The 18530-nt window shown below is 35.1% G+C and overlaps 1 protein-coding gene across 1 annotated transcript in view; it reads left to right on the top strand.

Moving 5' to 3' along the window:
* The window catches only part of LOC134652095 (knirps-related protein-like), a 103851-nt gene that overhangs the window by 74382 nt on the left and 10939 nt on the right, over nt 1–18530 (top strand). The window contains exon 2 of the mRNA XM_063507260.1: nt 1692–1769. Within this exon, the coding sequence (XP_063363330.1) occupies nt 1692–1769 (78 nt within the window). The remainder of the gene's footprint in view (nt 1–1691; nt 1770–18530) is intronic.

Genomic DNA, 18530 nt, shown 5'->3' with positions numbered 1-18530 from the left:
TAATACTAATATCTCATAAAATCTAAATTTAAGTGTCATTATTATTAATGCTCCTAAATATCTCCAAATCCAACGGAATTCTGTACACTCCAGTAAATCTCATAACACCGAGGTGTCCCGATTCATATCGACTTGATTAACAGCTACCTTTGGATGCACCCACATAATATTTACATTTTTAAATGAGCACTTAATGAGCATTTGAGATTTTTTTATAGAATATAGAACTTATTTCTATGTATATATCATGCCTCTTAATCTGATCGAATTTGGATTAAAATTGTTTCACAGAAAGTTTTAAAGTAGGTATTATGCAATGCTTTTGCATAGTTACATCATTTATTGCTCTATTTGCTCTAATATATTCCAAGAGCACAATATAATTTGTTGCCGACCATTATTCGTAAAAGATTCTAACAGGTCTTAAAAAATGTTAACTTATAATAAATTTGTCTAACCTTCTTATTGGATTAATTCTTAGAGGAATAAAATAAAATTTTACTAGTTCTAGAAATTAGTAGAATAATTTAACATAGATATGTGATTCCTTGAAACCCTTTTTACAGGTACACAATCCAATTGCAATCTTTTACGGATTAAACAAAGTTATTACCCGTATTTATGTCCTTATTCCTACACCGTATTAGCAAAAGGACACTTAAACTGAAATATGTCTCTTAATCGCACGAGCGAGTCAGCGAGTGTTAAAATGTATAACAACAGAAATTTTATTCAAATCCTGAGTAATGGAAGTTAGTGATTTAATTGCACTTTAAACCGGATCAAATCATTCAAATTCAAGGATTTAAAGTTTTAATATTAAGTGCTGTTTATGCTAAATAATGCTACATCTTCACACGTCCAATAATCCCATAACCACTTTTAAACACTTACTCAATTACTATAGTGCTATAAAACTTATAAAAACAATAATCGAAAACTAATTAAACTCAACACGTAACCGATCGGCAATGCGAGAAACCTACACAAAACTAACCCGACAAATTGAAATGGATTAAAAAGTAAAAAAACAGCGCAACAGTAATCGATACATAACGATACTGAAACATACAAGAGATTTTATCGAAGCAATATCATGCACTGTGGTCCTCGAAATTAACAACTAAATGACTGATTGGAAAATGGTCGGTTTTGGTCACGGCGTATTAATAGTGAATTGGGTTTCTGTGCCGGGTTCGCGCGCACTTTATGTCGTCCGATAACACCGACAATATTGCTCGGTTTGAAGGTTTATTTCTCTTCAGTTTTCGCTCGGGCTTCATTTGTTGCATTTAATTTGAGTGTATTTAATGCAGGTATATATTTGCGTGTTAAATATGCCTTCTAATTAGATTTTGTACAATTTTCTTATCCTGGAGATTTTGTTTCTCTGATGAATGTTTTTAAAATTTTGCAAAATACTGAAAATACTTTAGGTACTTCAATTATACTTTTCTTATTGAAATTGAGAATTTCTCACATATTTTATGTCTCTATTTTTTTTTTATTTAGGCAACAAATAGTCATTTACAAAAATAATGTAATAATACGCGATGTGTTAATAGACCTTGATTGCCCTACCTTAATAAACTAATTCCTAATCTAAAGTAACTAGTGTATTATGTCTACTTTTCTTATTAGCTAATTTGAAATTGCGAAATGCTGACTAAGTTGTTTTTTTTTTGTTACAGATGAACCAAAAGTGCAAAGTGTGCGGGGAGCCGGCAGCAGGCTTCCATTTCGGGGCCTTCACATGTGAGGGTTGTAAGGTAAGCTTTCAGACACTTTAATTCAATTCAGTAATTTCACTTTTAAGTAACTAGCATATCGGCGCGATTCGGAAAATGAATAAGAGATTCACTAGATATGAAATAGTAAAGATATGTGACGTTCCACGGTACCATTGTCCCGGCTGAATATTGGAGCGGCGTTAATAATAGCGTAAGCCCCAGCCGCCATAAGGTACCTTTTGCCGTGGAACGTCACATATCTTTACTATTTCATATCTAGTGAATAACTAATTCATTTCCCGAATTGCGCCGTATATATAAGCTGCACCCTCGATCTTCGAGTCTAGTCGCTCTTCCTAAACGAGATCTGATTATATTATAACATGTTGAATCAATAAAAACCTACCACATCCAGTGCTCGAATCAATTAAACACGTGATACAAAATACAATAAAGTGCACGTTTTTCGCATCAAATGCCAATCACATACATTATAAGTTTCGTTTTATAATCGACTAATTCCTCTTCTTATTATGCAATAAGTAATCCCCTAACTGTAATAACCATTCTTAGAGTAAAATTCGCTCATCGCTAATTACAACTGATTATTAAATATAAACTCAACCATTATCCTCTAATTAAACCATATTCAACCTTATATTTAAAGCCATAACGAGTATCCAACGGTAAGCTGATGTTGGTATTATAAGGTCACATCCGGGATCTCCACTTCAATAAGTCGATCAACACGCAAAGGATCTGATACCGATTTTTTGCCGAATCTAAATTAGACCAAATACTAAAAATAATGAGTTTCCCTTTAATCGGTTTTATTTAGTATTATGTTTCCTTATTTGGCTTTCCTGAGCGTGTTTTCATTTGTTCGATAGTTGTAGTTAATAGTGCGTAAATTGATCGTTTTGATTAGCGCTATCTCAATTATCAATAGAAGTAAAGTTACTATAGATATATAAAGTGGTTGGTTTCATTATTTAACATTATTCAAATCAGCTTCGTGCAGCCAAGTCTTCAGCCAGTAAGTAGCTGGACATAATAAATTCTTAGAAACTGCCACATTTAAACGATAGACCATAATGTGAGTACAATCGGTGCACAGTAATACCTTCAGATGTGCAAGTTGCGGAAAGTTTCCATAATATTATATAAATTCTCGGTAATTTCATGCAACTTTCACTAGGAAATATGGGAAATTTAAATTTAAAATTGGAAAGTTTCAATTCTCATACAAAAATGTAAGAAATTTTCCGAATTTTTCCTACGTTAAATTTCCGAAACATTTCGCAATTTTGGAAAGTTTCCTTAGGCACATCAGTAGTTATACCTACATTTATCCAGAATACCATCTTTAACTAAGTCCAAAAAATTATAAAATTGTTATCGTTAGCAGGTGAAAACCCATGCATTTTCCCAATACAATGATTTTGTTAAAGACCTCACAAATTGTCTGGCAAAATCAGCAATCAGAACAAGGGCAGACGTAGACGCACAATTTATGCAAACTCAAACAAGCAACTAAACTCAATACAAACAGTTTCACAATGGCTATTTCCTTAAATCACATTAGGAGTTACGTCACTAAGCGGACCGGCAATTTGTATGAGCGCAAGTGGATCAGAACAATGGTGATTGGGAAACAGAACCTAGGGCATTGTCGGCTTGACAATGCTAAACATTGACCTGGTTCTTTCTGGCAGTTCTTTAATTATGGTTTTTACGATATAATTTAAAATATTTTTTGTTTTCTGCCTGCAAAGTACCTGCTAAGATTCAATCCGATTGCTATATGAAATGCAGTCCACAACTTCTTGTATCTTTCAATTCTAACATTCTCAGATTACAACAAAATTCATGGCTTGCCATTTATTTACTTCGAGCAATCTTTCCATTTAATTTTATTTCGTTTGATCCTGTAAAGATGCTCTCATGTTTCTAATGAATTCGCCTGAAACACCAATTGACCATATTTCACGATTTAGAATTTTATAAATGCCGAAAATATCAAATGTTAATATTTTTCTTTTTTATTGTGAGACGTACCACATTACAATCTATAAATTGTACCTAACTACTCGTATATACAATGGAAAAGAAAAATGTACGATGATCAACTCTGGCCAACATAAGATTCCAACGCACATCTTTGGATTGCCGGTCCAACGCGTTATAATTCCGCTAGCTGACCATCCGTCATTCACCGCGAATTTAACCATTGGAACTGATATTTAATGTTCATTATATGTATGTATGTCCCTTATTTTCCCTTGACTTGTTTAAAATTAACCTTTGATTTCCATCAACGATTTTTAATCTCAAATCAGTATTGTATTTGATAGTCCATTATCAGTACTTATTGCAATGATCGTGGCAGCGAAAAGGCTGGTCATGGTGTTTGACGCCGGAACGACGTTGGCCAACGCCGCGCCGGCGCATGGCGCGTAAAATCGCCGACGAAATATCGAAATTGTCGACCCGAGAGCTTCCCCAGACTTGCTGATGTTTAAGTAAGAAATGTTGCAACTAGTGCTCGCGGTCGTGTCCGTGTTTCGTGTACACGTGTTCGGTACCCATTTCCGAACTACACGTACACGGTTTTCTGACCCGTTCTACACGTGTAGTCGGGTACCCGTGTAATTAAGATCCGTGTATCCGTGTACCCGTGTACCCGTGTACACGGTGAACGGAACATAAATACACGCGGGCCTAACCCGTCTTGGCGTGTAGCGGAGATTGAAGTAATGTATAGAGCTTTAAATAAAACGAAGATCCAGGATCAGGAGCTCGGATTGGAATCGAATCCGATCAGTTTTATTGGATTTTCAATGTTATTGATATGTATTATACTAATTTAATTAATTCTGTATTGTCTTTGTCATCATTTAAGATATGGGGATATTCATAAATTACGTCATTTCAAATTAGAGGGGGGGGGGTCTGGACATCGGATGATGTAGAAGGAAACGGGGTCATTCGAAGCATGATTTTTGGATGATTTTAGGGGGAGGGGGATGATTTTGGGCACAGATATTATTCATTTCTTGCTGTCTTTGTTATTAGCAAAATGCTCTTTAGTGCCGCGTTGCAACAAAACAATAAGATAATTCTACCTGAATGATTAGTTGCTGTATTTTTTGCAGACGTGTTAAGCTTGTTACAAAGAGATAACACCAAAAGCACCAATTCATATTGTAAAAACAACACGGTATATTGAATGAAACACCTGCACTTTGTTTATTGCATACCATATGGCCATTTTACATACTTAATCCCTTTTTGTGATGAACTGTATGTATGAATTCTTGTACATTTTCTTCACGCTATTCAACATTTAGATAAAACAACACAGTTTATTTATCAGCACGATTGTAAATACACTGGAGCGGCGGCGAATTGATCGATCACGCTAATCGATGTAAGAGGGCTTTTAGGTTACCTAGTACCTACTTATGTTTGTAAAAAGGTCAGAGATGCGTGCTTATTGCCTTGTCTATCTTACGGTGCACAAACATGGTTCTTCACAAAGGACATAATAAAAACAAAAATACTTTCATATCAGCGAGCTATTGAACGAAGTAACCTGGGCATTAAGCTCAGTGACAGATGTAATAGCGAAAACATTCGCGAGAAAACTAAATTAATAGACGCAGGACAACATGCTCTACAGCTGAAATGGACATGGGCGAGACATGTAGCTCGCATCACAGACAGAAGAGGGACAAAATGGGTAACTGAATGGGCGGGCCCTATCGGGAAAAAAAGAGGCAAAGGGAGACCCAAAGACCGCTGGATTGACGAAATCCAAAGAATTGCTGGTAGAGACTGGAAGCTTAAAGCACAAGACAGAATAAAAAGGAAACAAATGGAGGAGGCCTTTACCCAAAGCGGGGCCATATAAAAGAAAAAACGACTAAATGTAAATTTGCATGGAAATCAATGGCTATATTATTAGTATTATTATACTTATGTCTCGGGTCATGATAGTATTATTATACTGGTTTGTTCAAGCATCAGAATTGCCCACCCTCGCGCTACAAAGGAAAATATGACATATCCGTTCGTAGTAGTTTCAGTAAGCATAACTAGCTACTTTTGTATTAGATTATCATTTAGGTTTACTTTCATTATCAAAAAACTACAATTAAGAAAACGAGCTATCAATGAAATCAACGGATACTAAGATACCTATTGTTAATTTTAATATTATTTAGAGTAAAGCTAAAAATATGATTTATTGAAACAAAGTGTACGTACCTACCTATTAGACATTACCAATCAATCCGGTAAAACTGCAAAGTAATCGATTTTTCCAATTCAATCGTATGTCTTTAAGCACGAATCTCCCCAACACAAGAGTGAAGGGTCGAACCCGCGGGTAAATAGGATCCGTGTATACGGGTACCCGCGTACACGGGTACACGAAATACACGGGTACACGGGTAAACGTTTCCGAATCCGGGCGGGTTCGTGTAGTTCGGGTTCTTAATACCGCCGGGCTTAAGAACACGGGTACCCGTGTCAGCGTGTAACACGTGTATCGGAAGCTCTAGTTGCAACAGAGGAAGTTTACGGGAAATCATCAGACAAACGTGTATAGGTAGTTGTATTATTACCGACTTATAACAAAATCTTAAAGTGCATTTACAGATTAATTTAACAAAGTTATGTCAAACATATTAAATAAATATGACTAGACAAAAGATATTCCAATTACAGGAATAAGTTTTGTTACAACAATACTTCACAAGTCTACAAAGAAGTTTCTCATAGACGCGCAGACTAATAATAATAACAATTTATTGGCAGTAACCGATGATAGTAATCGATCTCGATCCCGCATTGAGTCGATTACAAACAATACGAGGGTTGCCTGGTGAAACCCAATAAGTGACGAAAAGTGAGATTTTAATGTAATCAAAGTTTTAGATTGATTCGATATCGCTCAATCTAATGGTAAAATCGGATAAGCGGATTTGACGTGTATCACGGAAATATGCCGAGTTGTTAACCCAATAAGTACTTGATTTGAAGTTTTAATTTAGAACTAAATACTACAAGTACATTTAAGGCTTCAGTTTTTAGTATTACTTAGTGGAAGAACCACACAAGACACATTTATAGGTATTTAGTGCAGAGTAATTTACACTAAATTCAAGTAAACACACAATGTAGAACCAGTTACTATTACTTACCCGGTCTTACCTCATTACGATTCGAACCTTAAGACGATTTTACTAAGAATTAAAATACGTTTAAAGCATTTGTCGGATTCTACTTTTACGATATTATTTATTAAACGTACAACCTATTTAAAAGAGTAACCCAATAAACAAACTTATAATAAGTATTCATTAAAAATATTTATTTTAGTCTAATTATCGGATTCTCGCACGGGCCTTTAACAAATTTCTTTAAAAAGTTGTCCGGAGAAGAATCCAATAAGTATTTTTGACGACCGCAAGGTCATGCGCCGCCTCGACAGGTAGTGACTAGTTACGCGATTCACACGATCGCAAGCGCTGCGCTTCGTCGTTGCATAATTATTTTAATTGAAAATAGCTGTTAAAAGTTGTGTATTGTATTAATGAAGGATGTATATGTGTTAAAAGTTGTGCGATGGGTGACCGAGGCAGAAAATTAGTGCAACTAGCCTGCGGTAACAGGCTTGAAACAGGTAAAATCTAATTTTCTAACCTAGAAATACATTTAGAATTGTCGTATAAAATAAGGATACTTAATCATGTTATGACCTAATCGCCTGAACGATATACTTCGTGTTTATAGTACTGTGTTTAAATAACAATATATCTAAGCTATTGAAACCGTTAATAAATTACGAAAAGCAGTGCGAGGGTTGCGTGGTCAAACCAGATAAGTGGAGCAAATGTGTTTTTGAAATTGTAACTATAGGTAAATTAAATGACGTTCATATATCAATCACAAATTATCGGGTTTGACCACTCACCTCTTTAATTGTTGTAGTTTCATTTAGAGCGACTTAGAGCGAGCTTATCGGGATTTAGCACTAACTATTAATCGAACCACGCGACTTTGAGTGATGCTTACCGTACAAAACAATAAAAATGTAGTTTAAATTAAATTATGCTTGCTTAAATTATTGAATAATAATGATTATTTTTTGCGTTCCAGTGGGATCAGGTGGTTCTAATAACAGATTTTCTATGACAGGACCTAGTGTTTTAACGGCAAACGAAAACATAACATGTTACCTGCAAAACAATAATGATGGTAAGTTTCCATGGTTTAAAGATCCGTAATAGTACATTGTGCATTAACCTCGTAAGTCCCCGCGTACTTGTAAAAGTACAAAATAGTCCGCAAAATACCTGTACATTATTGTACTTATGGATAAGATCAATAATTAAAATATGTATTATGTATGACCTTATTTGTACTTACCCGAGTTTATAATCCCGTTACTGCCCGTAAATTATTTTAAGTTATTGTGTTTTTGGCACTCATACTTTAATTTATTCGTTTTCAGACAATGACTCCTCCGATCTTAATGAATCGCAAATTGATATCGCCGCCCAAATGCACAATATTGTCACCGATGATAATAATATTACGGCAGACTCAAGTAAGTCTTTTGAAGATTATATAAAAAAATGATATTAGGATCCATTCGTTAACTATGTTAATATGTAACTTAATTTATTTTGCTTATATTTATTTCCAGATGATGAAAGTAATTTATTTGGCAGTGACTATTCGGATGAAGATCCCACTTACGTGCCAGATCCTAAGGACTATTCACCAAAGCAAATAGATTCCGACTCTGATATTATTCCTGAAAGTCCGAATGCTTTCTCCAAACAGGAAGACTTTTTTATGGTGCTGATTGATGAAGTTTTAGATCGAGTTTGGATTTCTGTAGGTGACTACTCAGCAGCAGCTTATGTTCAAGATTCAGATTCAGAAAACGATACACCTCAGCAAAATGATTCCGGCCGTGATATTATTATTCCTGAAACTCCCAGCCCATGCAAACAGCAGAAACGTTCCTTGTCGATATTTAACAACGTTTGTATTTCTGGAGAAGGTGAATGCATAGAAAGAGCTTCTTCTTATGTTCCAGATTCAGAGGACGACCCATTAAAAGTATTATATCCAACTGACTCTAGCTGCAATGACAGTATGATCCCTGAAAGTTCAGGTGTTCGTTCACAAGTGGAAGACACTGTTTACTTTATTGTAGACAATATTTTAGACAGAGTTTGGAGTCGTGTCAAACCCTTGAAGCGACGTAAGCAAGCTAAGCCATCTGAATGGAAAATAAATATCGCCAAAAAACGAAAAATGGAAGGGCTACCTTATGTGACCCAAGGCATTAAGCGTCCTGCTAAAGTTCCAAAGCCTATTGAATGTGATAAATGCCAATTCAAATGTACTGAAAAGTTTTCCGAAGAAGAACGTAGCAGTTTGTGCCGTTATTTCTACAGTATGGATTTCCGGGCAAGAAAGAACTTTATTCTTTCTTGCATAAAAATTCAGCCTGTTAAAACTAGAAAAGTACAGAAGGCATCTAATAAAAAGGAGCGTTCATATAGTAAAAAATGTTTCTTTCAAAAAGACAATGACGAAATCCAAGTTTGTCAAAAAATTTTCCTGACTACATTGTGCATTAGTGTAGATGTCATCTCCGATGCTGTAAACAAAAAAGATTCATTAGGATTGTATGTCGAGGATGATAAACGTGGCAAGAAAAGCCCACCAAATAAAACTAAAATAGAAGATGTTAAACGGGTCCAGGATCACATAGAGAGCTTTCCTGTAATGGATTCTCATTACTGCCGTAAAGACAGTAAGAAGAAATACCTTTACCCTGACGCTAAATCGGTTAAAAACATGTATAGATTGTATGAAGATTCATGTAAAGAGACTAATAAAAAGCCGGTTTCAGAGTCAAAGTACCGTGATATTTTTAATGAAGAATACAATTACAGTTTTTTCAGTCCGAAAAAAGATCTCTGTAACGTTTGCTCAAAGTATGAAAAAGCTCTGTCGAAAGAAGAGCTTGAAGATGATTACCAACAGCATGTACAACGGAAGACGGTCTGTCAAAATGCTAAAGACGCTGACAAAGCTCGTGCTAATGTAGATAAAACGTTTATGTCAATAACTATGGACTTACAGGCAGTTTTGCAAATACCTAATGGCGGGGAAAGTCTACTATATTACATGAGAAAATTAGTTCTCTTCAATTTTACCATTTATGAAGCCAGTCTCCCAAATAATGCTTACTGTCTTTGCTGGAGTGAAATAAATGGTAATAAAGGCAGTTGTGAAATTGGAACTTGCCTTTTCTACTACTTGTCTGAATTGCCTAAAACCGTGACAGAATTAAGTATTTTTTCGGATACGTGCAGCGGCCAAAACCGAAATCAATATATTTCCGCTCTCTTACTCTGGGCAGTACAAAAGATAGACCACCTACAAATAATTGAGCAAAAGTTTCTCGAAAGTGGGCATAGCCAAATGGAAGTGGATTCGATGCATGCAGCTATTGAACACGCATCGAAAAACTTATCTATCAATAGCGTTTCTGACTGGAAAAATGTCTTTAGATTTGCTAGAAATAAAAAAACAAAAATCGTTACCACTGGCGAAGAAAAGAAAAAAATCGAAATCGATAGCTATAAAGTGAAAGAGTTTAAATATAACGAAATATTAGATTTAAAGAAACTAAATGCTGCCATAATAAATAATAGAACCAATGATACCACGAATGAGGCCGTGAACTGGCTGAAAATTAAAAGGATTAGGTACGTGAAAGGAGATTTCAAAATTTACTTCAATTACGACATGTCCGAGGATTTTCGTCAGTTAGATGTTTCGAGACAAAAGCCAAATACAGCTAGAACAAGAGCTAAGAGACAGTCTAACCCACCATCAGTTGCAATGCCATGGCCAGAAGAGTTAGAGCTAAGATACAGTAGTCAGTTACCTATAAGCATTGCTAAAAAAAAAGATTTAGAGACCATGTGCAGGAAACAAATTATACCTGAGGAGTATCATGGATGGATAAGAAGCCTAAAAACATTTGCCGGGAAAGCACCAAATAATTCAGATTCTGATGAAGAATAATACCGTTCTCACTTGAAGATTCACTTCTTTTTTTTAGTTTTTTTAAGTAATTATAACCTCTTAGTAACATTGACGGCTTAAAAAAATTTTGATACCATGTGCAGGACACCAATTATACCTGAGGAGTAACATGGATGGATAAGAAGCCTAAAAACATTTGCTGGCAAAGCACCAAATGATTCAGATGAAGAATAATTCCATTCTCACTTGTAGATTTACTTCTTTCTTTGAGTTTTTTATAAGTAATAAAACCTCTTAGTAACATTAACGGCTTTTTTCTTTTTGCGTAAACCCAATAAGTCGAGACCCTTTGGTAAAAGACATTTTTTTACAGGAAAACTAAACGAGTTACATAACTAAAACACAAATTAACTTAAAGTGGATAAAATTACCTACACGAAGAAATTATAAAACTACAAATTTATTTATCAAAAATTAGTGTTTGATGACCATAAACCTTTAACATCGTTTTTCTCCAAACTAGGTTTCTCATACTTATTGGGTTTCACCAGGCAACCCTCGAATAAAAAGTAATATCTCACTTTAACACCCATAATATAAAACTGCCAATTACAAAACGATATCAATACCTTGAGGAAGTTTATGGGAATTTGATTTATTTGTCGATTGTTTTTCGTTTATGCTGCTCTGATACAAAGTTGTTACTTTGTTATTCTAACAAACTAACTGTTATTATTGCAGCTCCGCAGTGAATGAAAGTTCTGATATACCTATCTTCAGAGCTGCTTGAACGTTAAACGTTGTTTGATGGTAGAAAACAATTGACATTGTTCAAATAAGTAAAGGCAAAATAGAGTCAAAACCTTTTCGCTTAACCGTCGACAAAGCTGGCCAATTACGAACAACGTCAATTAATTAAGCCACATTAGAGGGTCGTTAGTGAGCTTTGTTTCCTTTTCTTTGTGCTGGTGACAAATAGCCGTGCGGCCTTTTTAACTACTGTTACCTCTCTCAGCGACTCCGTTTGAAAGAGGATGGTACAATACCCGATTACATCTCTCCAGAAACCTTTAAAAACAAATTAGAAGCGATGATTTATGAACGAGTTACGACAGAGCGAGGCTTAACCCGAATATCTGTTTCCTCTCCTCGCGTGCGTTACCGCAATTTGAATGTGTACCGAATGAGCTAAATTGGAATATAATTCGTCCGTGCGACCGTTTGCTTATCGGACTGGATCGGTTTGTTGAGTTGAGACATCTGATAATCAAGATACTTTTTTAATTCTTTTTTACCTTGGTTGTTGTCAGCGAAAATAAATTTAAAATAACTTTTTCGTAGCCTAGCAAAACAAATATTTATGAGGTAAATGTGAGGAAATATACTAAAATACTAAACACTGGCATTATACGTACTACTTGATATTCAATCTTGTTCCCGTTATTTCACATCTACTTAACGAAACTTTCCATAAATACGCTGTATATTTCAATAGGCTGCTAATTGTACCGTCTTCCACTAAATATACTCATTTTCGAGTACCTACTCAATCTACTCATCTACAATATAATGAGTTGCAATGGTTATATACAAAGTCTTAATTTTACCGATCTTAACTGCTCGTCATAAAAATCTACTGGGATGTAGTGATTAAAGACATATTATATGACACCATAGATTCGTTTTCAGGAGGGCGATTCGAACGTTATAATCTTGTCATTATCATATTCATAACCGTTTCGCAAGAAAAATATTTTTTTCAATAGGCCTCTAGGAAAAGCCGTAAAAGATGCACCTAACCGAACAGAAACTAGTCGTTAAATGATTCGATGACATCAACCCATTGATATCCAAAGTCCTAATATACTCGTATATTAGGACTTTGGATATCAATGGGTTGATGTTATCGAACATAAATGTATGATTGTAAACACGTGGCTACATAGTAAGCAGGGGCTACCACTATCCCGTAACTCACTCGGAACTCGAACGTGACGTAACTAGGGCTGTTCACACGTTTTTGCCGCGGCGGTCGCCATCAATCATGCGGCCATTACTCGTAACTACCGCTGGCGGCTTTTGTTTTAAACTGTCCTACTCAGAATATGGCTTTAAATGGATTTAGAGCTGTTTAATAAATAGTAACGCTGATTTTGTATAGTTTATATTCCTGAAATAGTTATTCGGAATATCACATGTAAATTAAGGGATTTGTAATTACAACTGTATTTTAAAAATTATTTTAAGTTTGAAAATTTCTACCACTGCTACGTCCCTCATCTTTTTCCACAATTTTTATAAAATATAGGTAAGGAAAACCTCAACTGTAATTTCAACGACATTTGTAAACAATCCATATATCGACCAGTTTATTCAATACATCTATTAAAAAGCGGCCAAGTGCGAGTCGGACTCGCCCATGAAGGGTTCCGTATTTAGGCAATTTAAGACGTATAAAAAAAAACTACTTACTAGATCTCGTTCAAACCAATTTTTGGTGGAAGTTTACATGGTAATGTACATCATATATTTTTTTTAGTTTTATCATTCTATTATTTTAGAAGTTACAGGGGGGGGACACACATTTTACCACTTTGGAAGTGTCTCTCGCGCAAACTATTCAGTTTAGAAAAAAATGATATTAGAAACCTCAATATCATTTTTGAAGACCTATCCATAGATACCCCACACGTACGGGTTTGATGAAAAAAAAATTTTTGAGTTTCAGTTCGAAGTATGGGGAACCCCAAAAATTTATTGTTTTTTTTTTTCTATTTTTGTGTGAAAATCTTAATGCGGTTCACAGAATACATCTACTTACCAAGTTTCAACAGTATAGTTCTTATAGTTTCGGAGAAAAGTGGCTGTGACATACGGACGGACAGACAGACGGACAGACGGACAGACGGACAGACAGACAGACAGACAGACATGACGAATCTATAAGGGTTCCGTTTTTTGCCATTTGGCTACGGAACCCTAAAAAGGAAAGCAATATTATTTTGATACTGTAAATCAGCAATAAAATGCAGTTTGCCCTATATAATCATATAGCAACAACAACAACAAATAAATAAACAACAAACACCAACAACAACACACAACAACAACAAACAACAATCAGGAACAATCAGGGGTAGTTGGAACAATCAAACCAAGTGGCAGTTGTCCTTTTCCTCGCAACATTTATTGAAATGCTTACTTTTAAATCTCCGAGACCGCCTTTCCTCTTAATTAGTTTTAAGCCCCGCAGGAAATTAAAAGCGTCTAAATCGGATTCCGCAAAAGCCTTATAAGTCTGAATAGAAGCGCACGCATCTGCATACAAACGGCGCCAAGGCAGGTTAATTGTGGACAAATTGACAACCGCCTTTGTATGGGTAATGGGAGGTTGTTTATGGAATTTATGGTACTGCTTGAATTGGGGTAGTGGGTTTTACTAAGCTGAATACTTTTGAAATGTTACATGGTGACCACCTTCCTGAAACACTAGCGCAGAGAGACCCTCAACTGGGTGTCTTGATTGTTAGAACAAGGTTACAGGAAACTATTGGATGTGCTAGTTACTAAGATCTAACTGTGTGTGGACTGTGTGTCAGTGGATGTATTTCGGGTGATATGATGATAAAGAAGGATTCTCGTGTTAAGTTATATTTAATTCTATAAAATAGATACATATGGGTAATCAGATTCTTACAACATTCATATATTTAAAGTAAATGAAGCTAAGCATATTCGCAATTGGGCCATTTTGTTATCTATTTATATATTTCGATAATCCCTATTAGGTACACTATGTACCAAACTTAATGTAATAAAAGTCACATGTGATGTTCTTATTGAAGTTATGTTATAATAATTTCAAATACAAAATACCTACTTAAACTAAGCATTCTAATAAATAAATTAGAACAGTTTAGCACTTACTTTAATGACAGATTAAATTTTCCAATGCGCCCTTGCAACAACCTTGATAAAAACCTAATTAAAAAACTAGATCAAAACTCGGTTGATTTGGTGCAACGTTGAAACAATACCATTTGTTGGCAATCGTATCGAATCGATTCGTCTCAGCCGATAGTCGTCATCGCAATCGACTGCGTACTTTAGTTACAATTAATAGCTTATTACTGTTACGATTATTGATAAGTTAATTAAATCGATTATGGAGTCAATTTATTTATTGTATTTTTATTTTCAATTGATCGGTTGGTTTACCGATTAATCGAGTTTAATTAAACTGTTTTGCCTTGACCCGATTATCGATTAGTGCTTCTTCTATGGCGTATAGTGATGCAAATCGTATGTTTAATGACTATATTGTTTTGAAACTGTCGCGAATGGTTGCGCACGCTTATTGGAGCGTAGCCAAACAAACTAACTACATACTTACATTATTACATCGTCTTATAACTAGATTTATCTTTGGAATAGTTATTACTGCCTACCTTGCCAATTAATAATGTTAACAATAAAATAAAAACAAATTAAAAGCATAATTGGTGTTTGTACAGTCGCCATCAGATATATCGGAGCGGCCATGGTGTTCACAATATCTGAACACGCACTCTAACGCCTTGACAATATAGAGGCGTGTTCAGATATTTGTGTGCGCCTTGACCGCTCCGATATATCTGATGGCGACTGTACTTGACGCTTAGACAAAATTATTATTAATTTAATTTATGTGAAGGATATCGTCCATATAAGACATGCCAAGTAGTGCTTTTTCACTTTTATAATGCCATTCTGTAACAGTGTCAATGTTTTATTACCTACTAAAAACGTAACAAATAGCACCTAACCATAACAATTGATAAGCAAAAATGATCACTTGATTAATTCGTATCTAATAAAATCCTATCAACAATCGATCCAGTAAAAAACCGCCATGACATTCTGTGGCGGATCATTAGGATTCCGCGCGCGTTCCCACCGTCCGTGCACTGTCTGATTAGTATTGCATAATATATTCGATTATTCGAAGCCTGGGCGGAATAATGTCTTATGTGTATATAGATTTTATAACGACACATGTCCTTTTATCACAAGGATAGCATTTAAGCGCGCGTGATATAAAGTAGGCTATGATCTAAGTGTGGTGACCAATTTGATAGTATGCTATTTGTATGTACTGGTAACGTACCAACATCCTACAGTTTGACGTGGTACCATAACGTTGGGTTGGGTTATAATATATCATAAAATTAAAACAGAGTCATGGCCACAATTGTTATTTTTGCATACAGCAAACTCTCACACGTTATAATGCAAGTTTAATTAAAGCTACAATTAATACATAGTAATTAGTTGTATTTACAGTCGACGTCAAAAATATGTTTCAATTTTGGCTTTAATATTGCAAAGGAATAAGGTGCAAAATTGTAAACATATTATCTTAGACGTCGACTGTACTGTGGCGTTAGTACAAACCCTGAAAACTATTTTCAATTACAATTTATATATATATAATATAACTGAATTATGTGTTAACAAGATATATGAATATGTCTGAGCGCTTTGCTTTGGATTCTTTGCTTCGAGATATATCCTCCTTCAAGATTTTATAATGAATTTCCAGTTTCCTCAACTATCCACACTATCCATAGCCAATCAACGACTCGATGATATACGATTTCAATCATCGCTCAAGACTGCCAAAATTCGCTTTCGCGTTGATTGATGGCTGAAAATCGAGCGCAATCGAATCACGTTAGTCGAATGATCGGTAACACGAATAATTGATTGTATTCGAATGTCAGCCGCAATCAAAACATCTCGAGAACTGTACAGGTCACTGCTTCTGAACGCAAACTAAGGATGACAAGCGCTCGCGTTCTCTATGGTCCATCTCTGTTCCATTTTTGATAAAACTACCAATCAATATAGAACCTTAAAGCTAGCGTCACTGAGAACAAATCTAAATGCATTTTGCGTGTAAATGGTAAAGTTATGACGGTTGGTACTACCGTTGTGGAGGTCAAAATAAAAGTTATCTCTGTTATCTATGGTGTTCTCACGCCTGTTTGTGTGGGTTAGCTGATTGGACGAGTCCGGTTTCTCTATACCAACTATTTGTCAGGCAAATGAACCTGCAAATTGTTTATGGTATTTAAAATTGGTATTTCGAAGGACGTCAATTCGAAATCAACGGAGCACTTTAATTTTAAATGTGAAAGTGACATCTCTGAGAAACAGCCTATTTTCCAGACTGCAAAATCAAAAGGTTCACACAAGTAATTGACATTTTCGATACATAATTCATCATGTTTCGACCTCCTAATCAATTTGCGAATAGCAGGACGACACGTTATTTACAAGTAACTCATTCTATTTTAATTTGAAATGAAAGTTAGAGGCCATTCAGAGTAGGTTGCGTGTATTTTTCTCCGTGTATATATATATATATAAACAATCTTTAGCTTATCAACATAATTCCAGAGGGTTCGGTCGAACAAGTGACTTTTCACCGGAGCGCAATAAGTGTTTTTAGAGTCCCTTTTTACTCCACAATCTAGCCCCGATCACGCTGCGGTAGGTAAACTCGGCAAAATAAGCAGAAAATCTGCAACACGCTTTTATCCTTCATTTATGGGGTCCTAATGGTGTTGCGGGTTCTTCTTTATGGGCCCTACTTTGTAGCCGTCTCGGTACTAAATGCTCGTTATAGTTACGACGATAACGTAAGTGACGAATAAGCAATTTTATGGTGTTTACGTAAATCTTGGCTTACTCAGGTTTTTATGACAATGACGTTGATAAGAGGTTTAGTGATTTGACCTATGTTGGCGTGTCTGGAGCTTGACGTTGTTCTCTGGCAAAAAGTCTGTCTTTGTTTTATTAATTTCTAGTATTTCTAGATTTTGGGTAGCGATTTTTTATTTTTTATTTTTAGTATCTTAGGATCTTAGGTACCCAATTTTACTTTGTCAAAATTTAATCTTATTATCGATCAGTTTGGGTTAATGGTTCTCATTACATAATAGGCATTAAAGGTTGGTTTAATCTTTTAGGTTTCTTAATGCAAAAAGAAGACCTTATACACAGCAGCTTATAATATTAATTTTAATAATAGTTATCATCATTCATACACCAAATCTTTGGTTTGGGTCATAATAAATAATTCATTATCACCATATTCTAGAGCACACAACATAAAATTCAGACGTTTTATTACCTACAAATAATGATTACGATAAACTAATGTTTGACACACATAAAATAAGTCCAAAATGACGAATAACGGGCAATTAAAAGGACCTACCGCCGTCATGGTTTTATTCATTATTAAATTACTTGAATAGCTGTTAACATGGAAATTCAATTTACAAAGGTGTAAATGGTGGCCATAATTATAACATCTGGTACTGGTATAATAGAGTGTGTCCTCAGAAATAGGTATAACCTTTGCAATTTCACTTAAATTTCAATAAAATATGTGACATAATACAAACCCTTTTCGTAAGACTTAATTTAACGAGTGAGGTGAAGACCTCGCGAAACATCATGGCTGACCGTTTTTGAAAACAATTGAAACTGATTAAAAAAATGCATGGAATTATCAAACTTGCTCAGGAAATTTCAAGAGACGCTGCTAAGAAATACAAACATATACAAGTATGTTTTACCAAGCTGAAATGGAAGCGTTCGCTACTCTCTGACTATTAGTTATTACAGAGTACGCTTCAAGTAACATGTACAAAAATCTATGCAAAT

This window comes from Cydia amplana, chromosome 11 (genome assembly GCF_948474715.1).
Source record: "Cydia amplana chromosome 11, ilCydAmpl1.1, whole genome shotgun sequence".
In the NCBI taxonomy this organism is placed as follows: domain Eukaryota; kingdom Metazoa; phylum Arthropoda; class Insecta; order Lepidoptera; family Tortricidae; genus Cydia; species Cydia amplana.
Note: the sequence above shows the minus strand (reverse complement) of the source record. Positions and strands in the feature narration are given on the sequence as shown.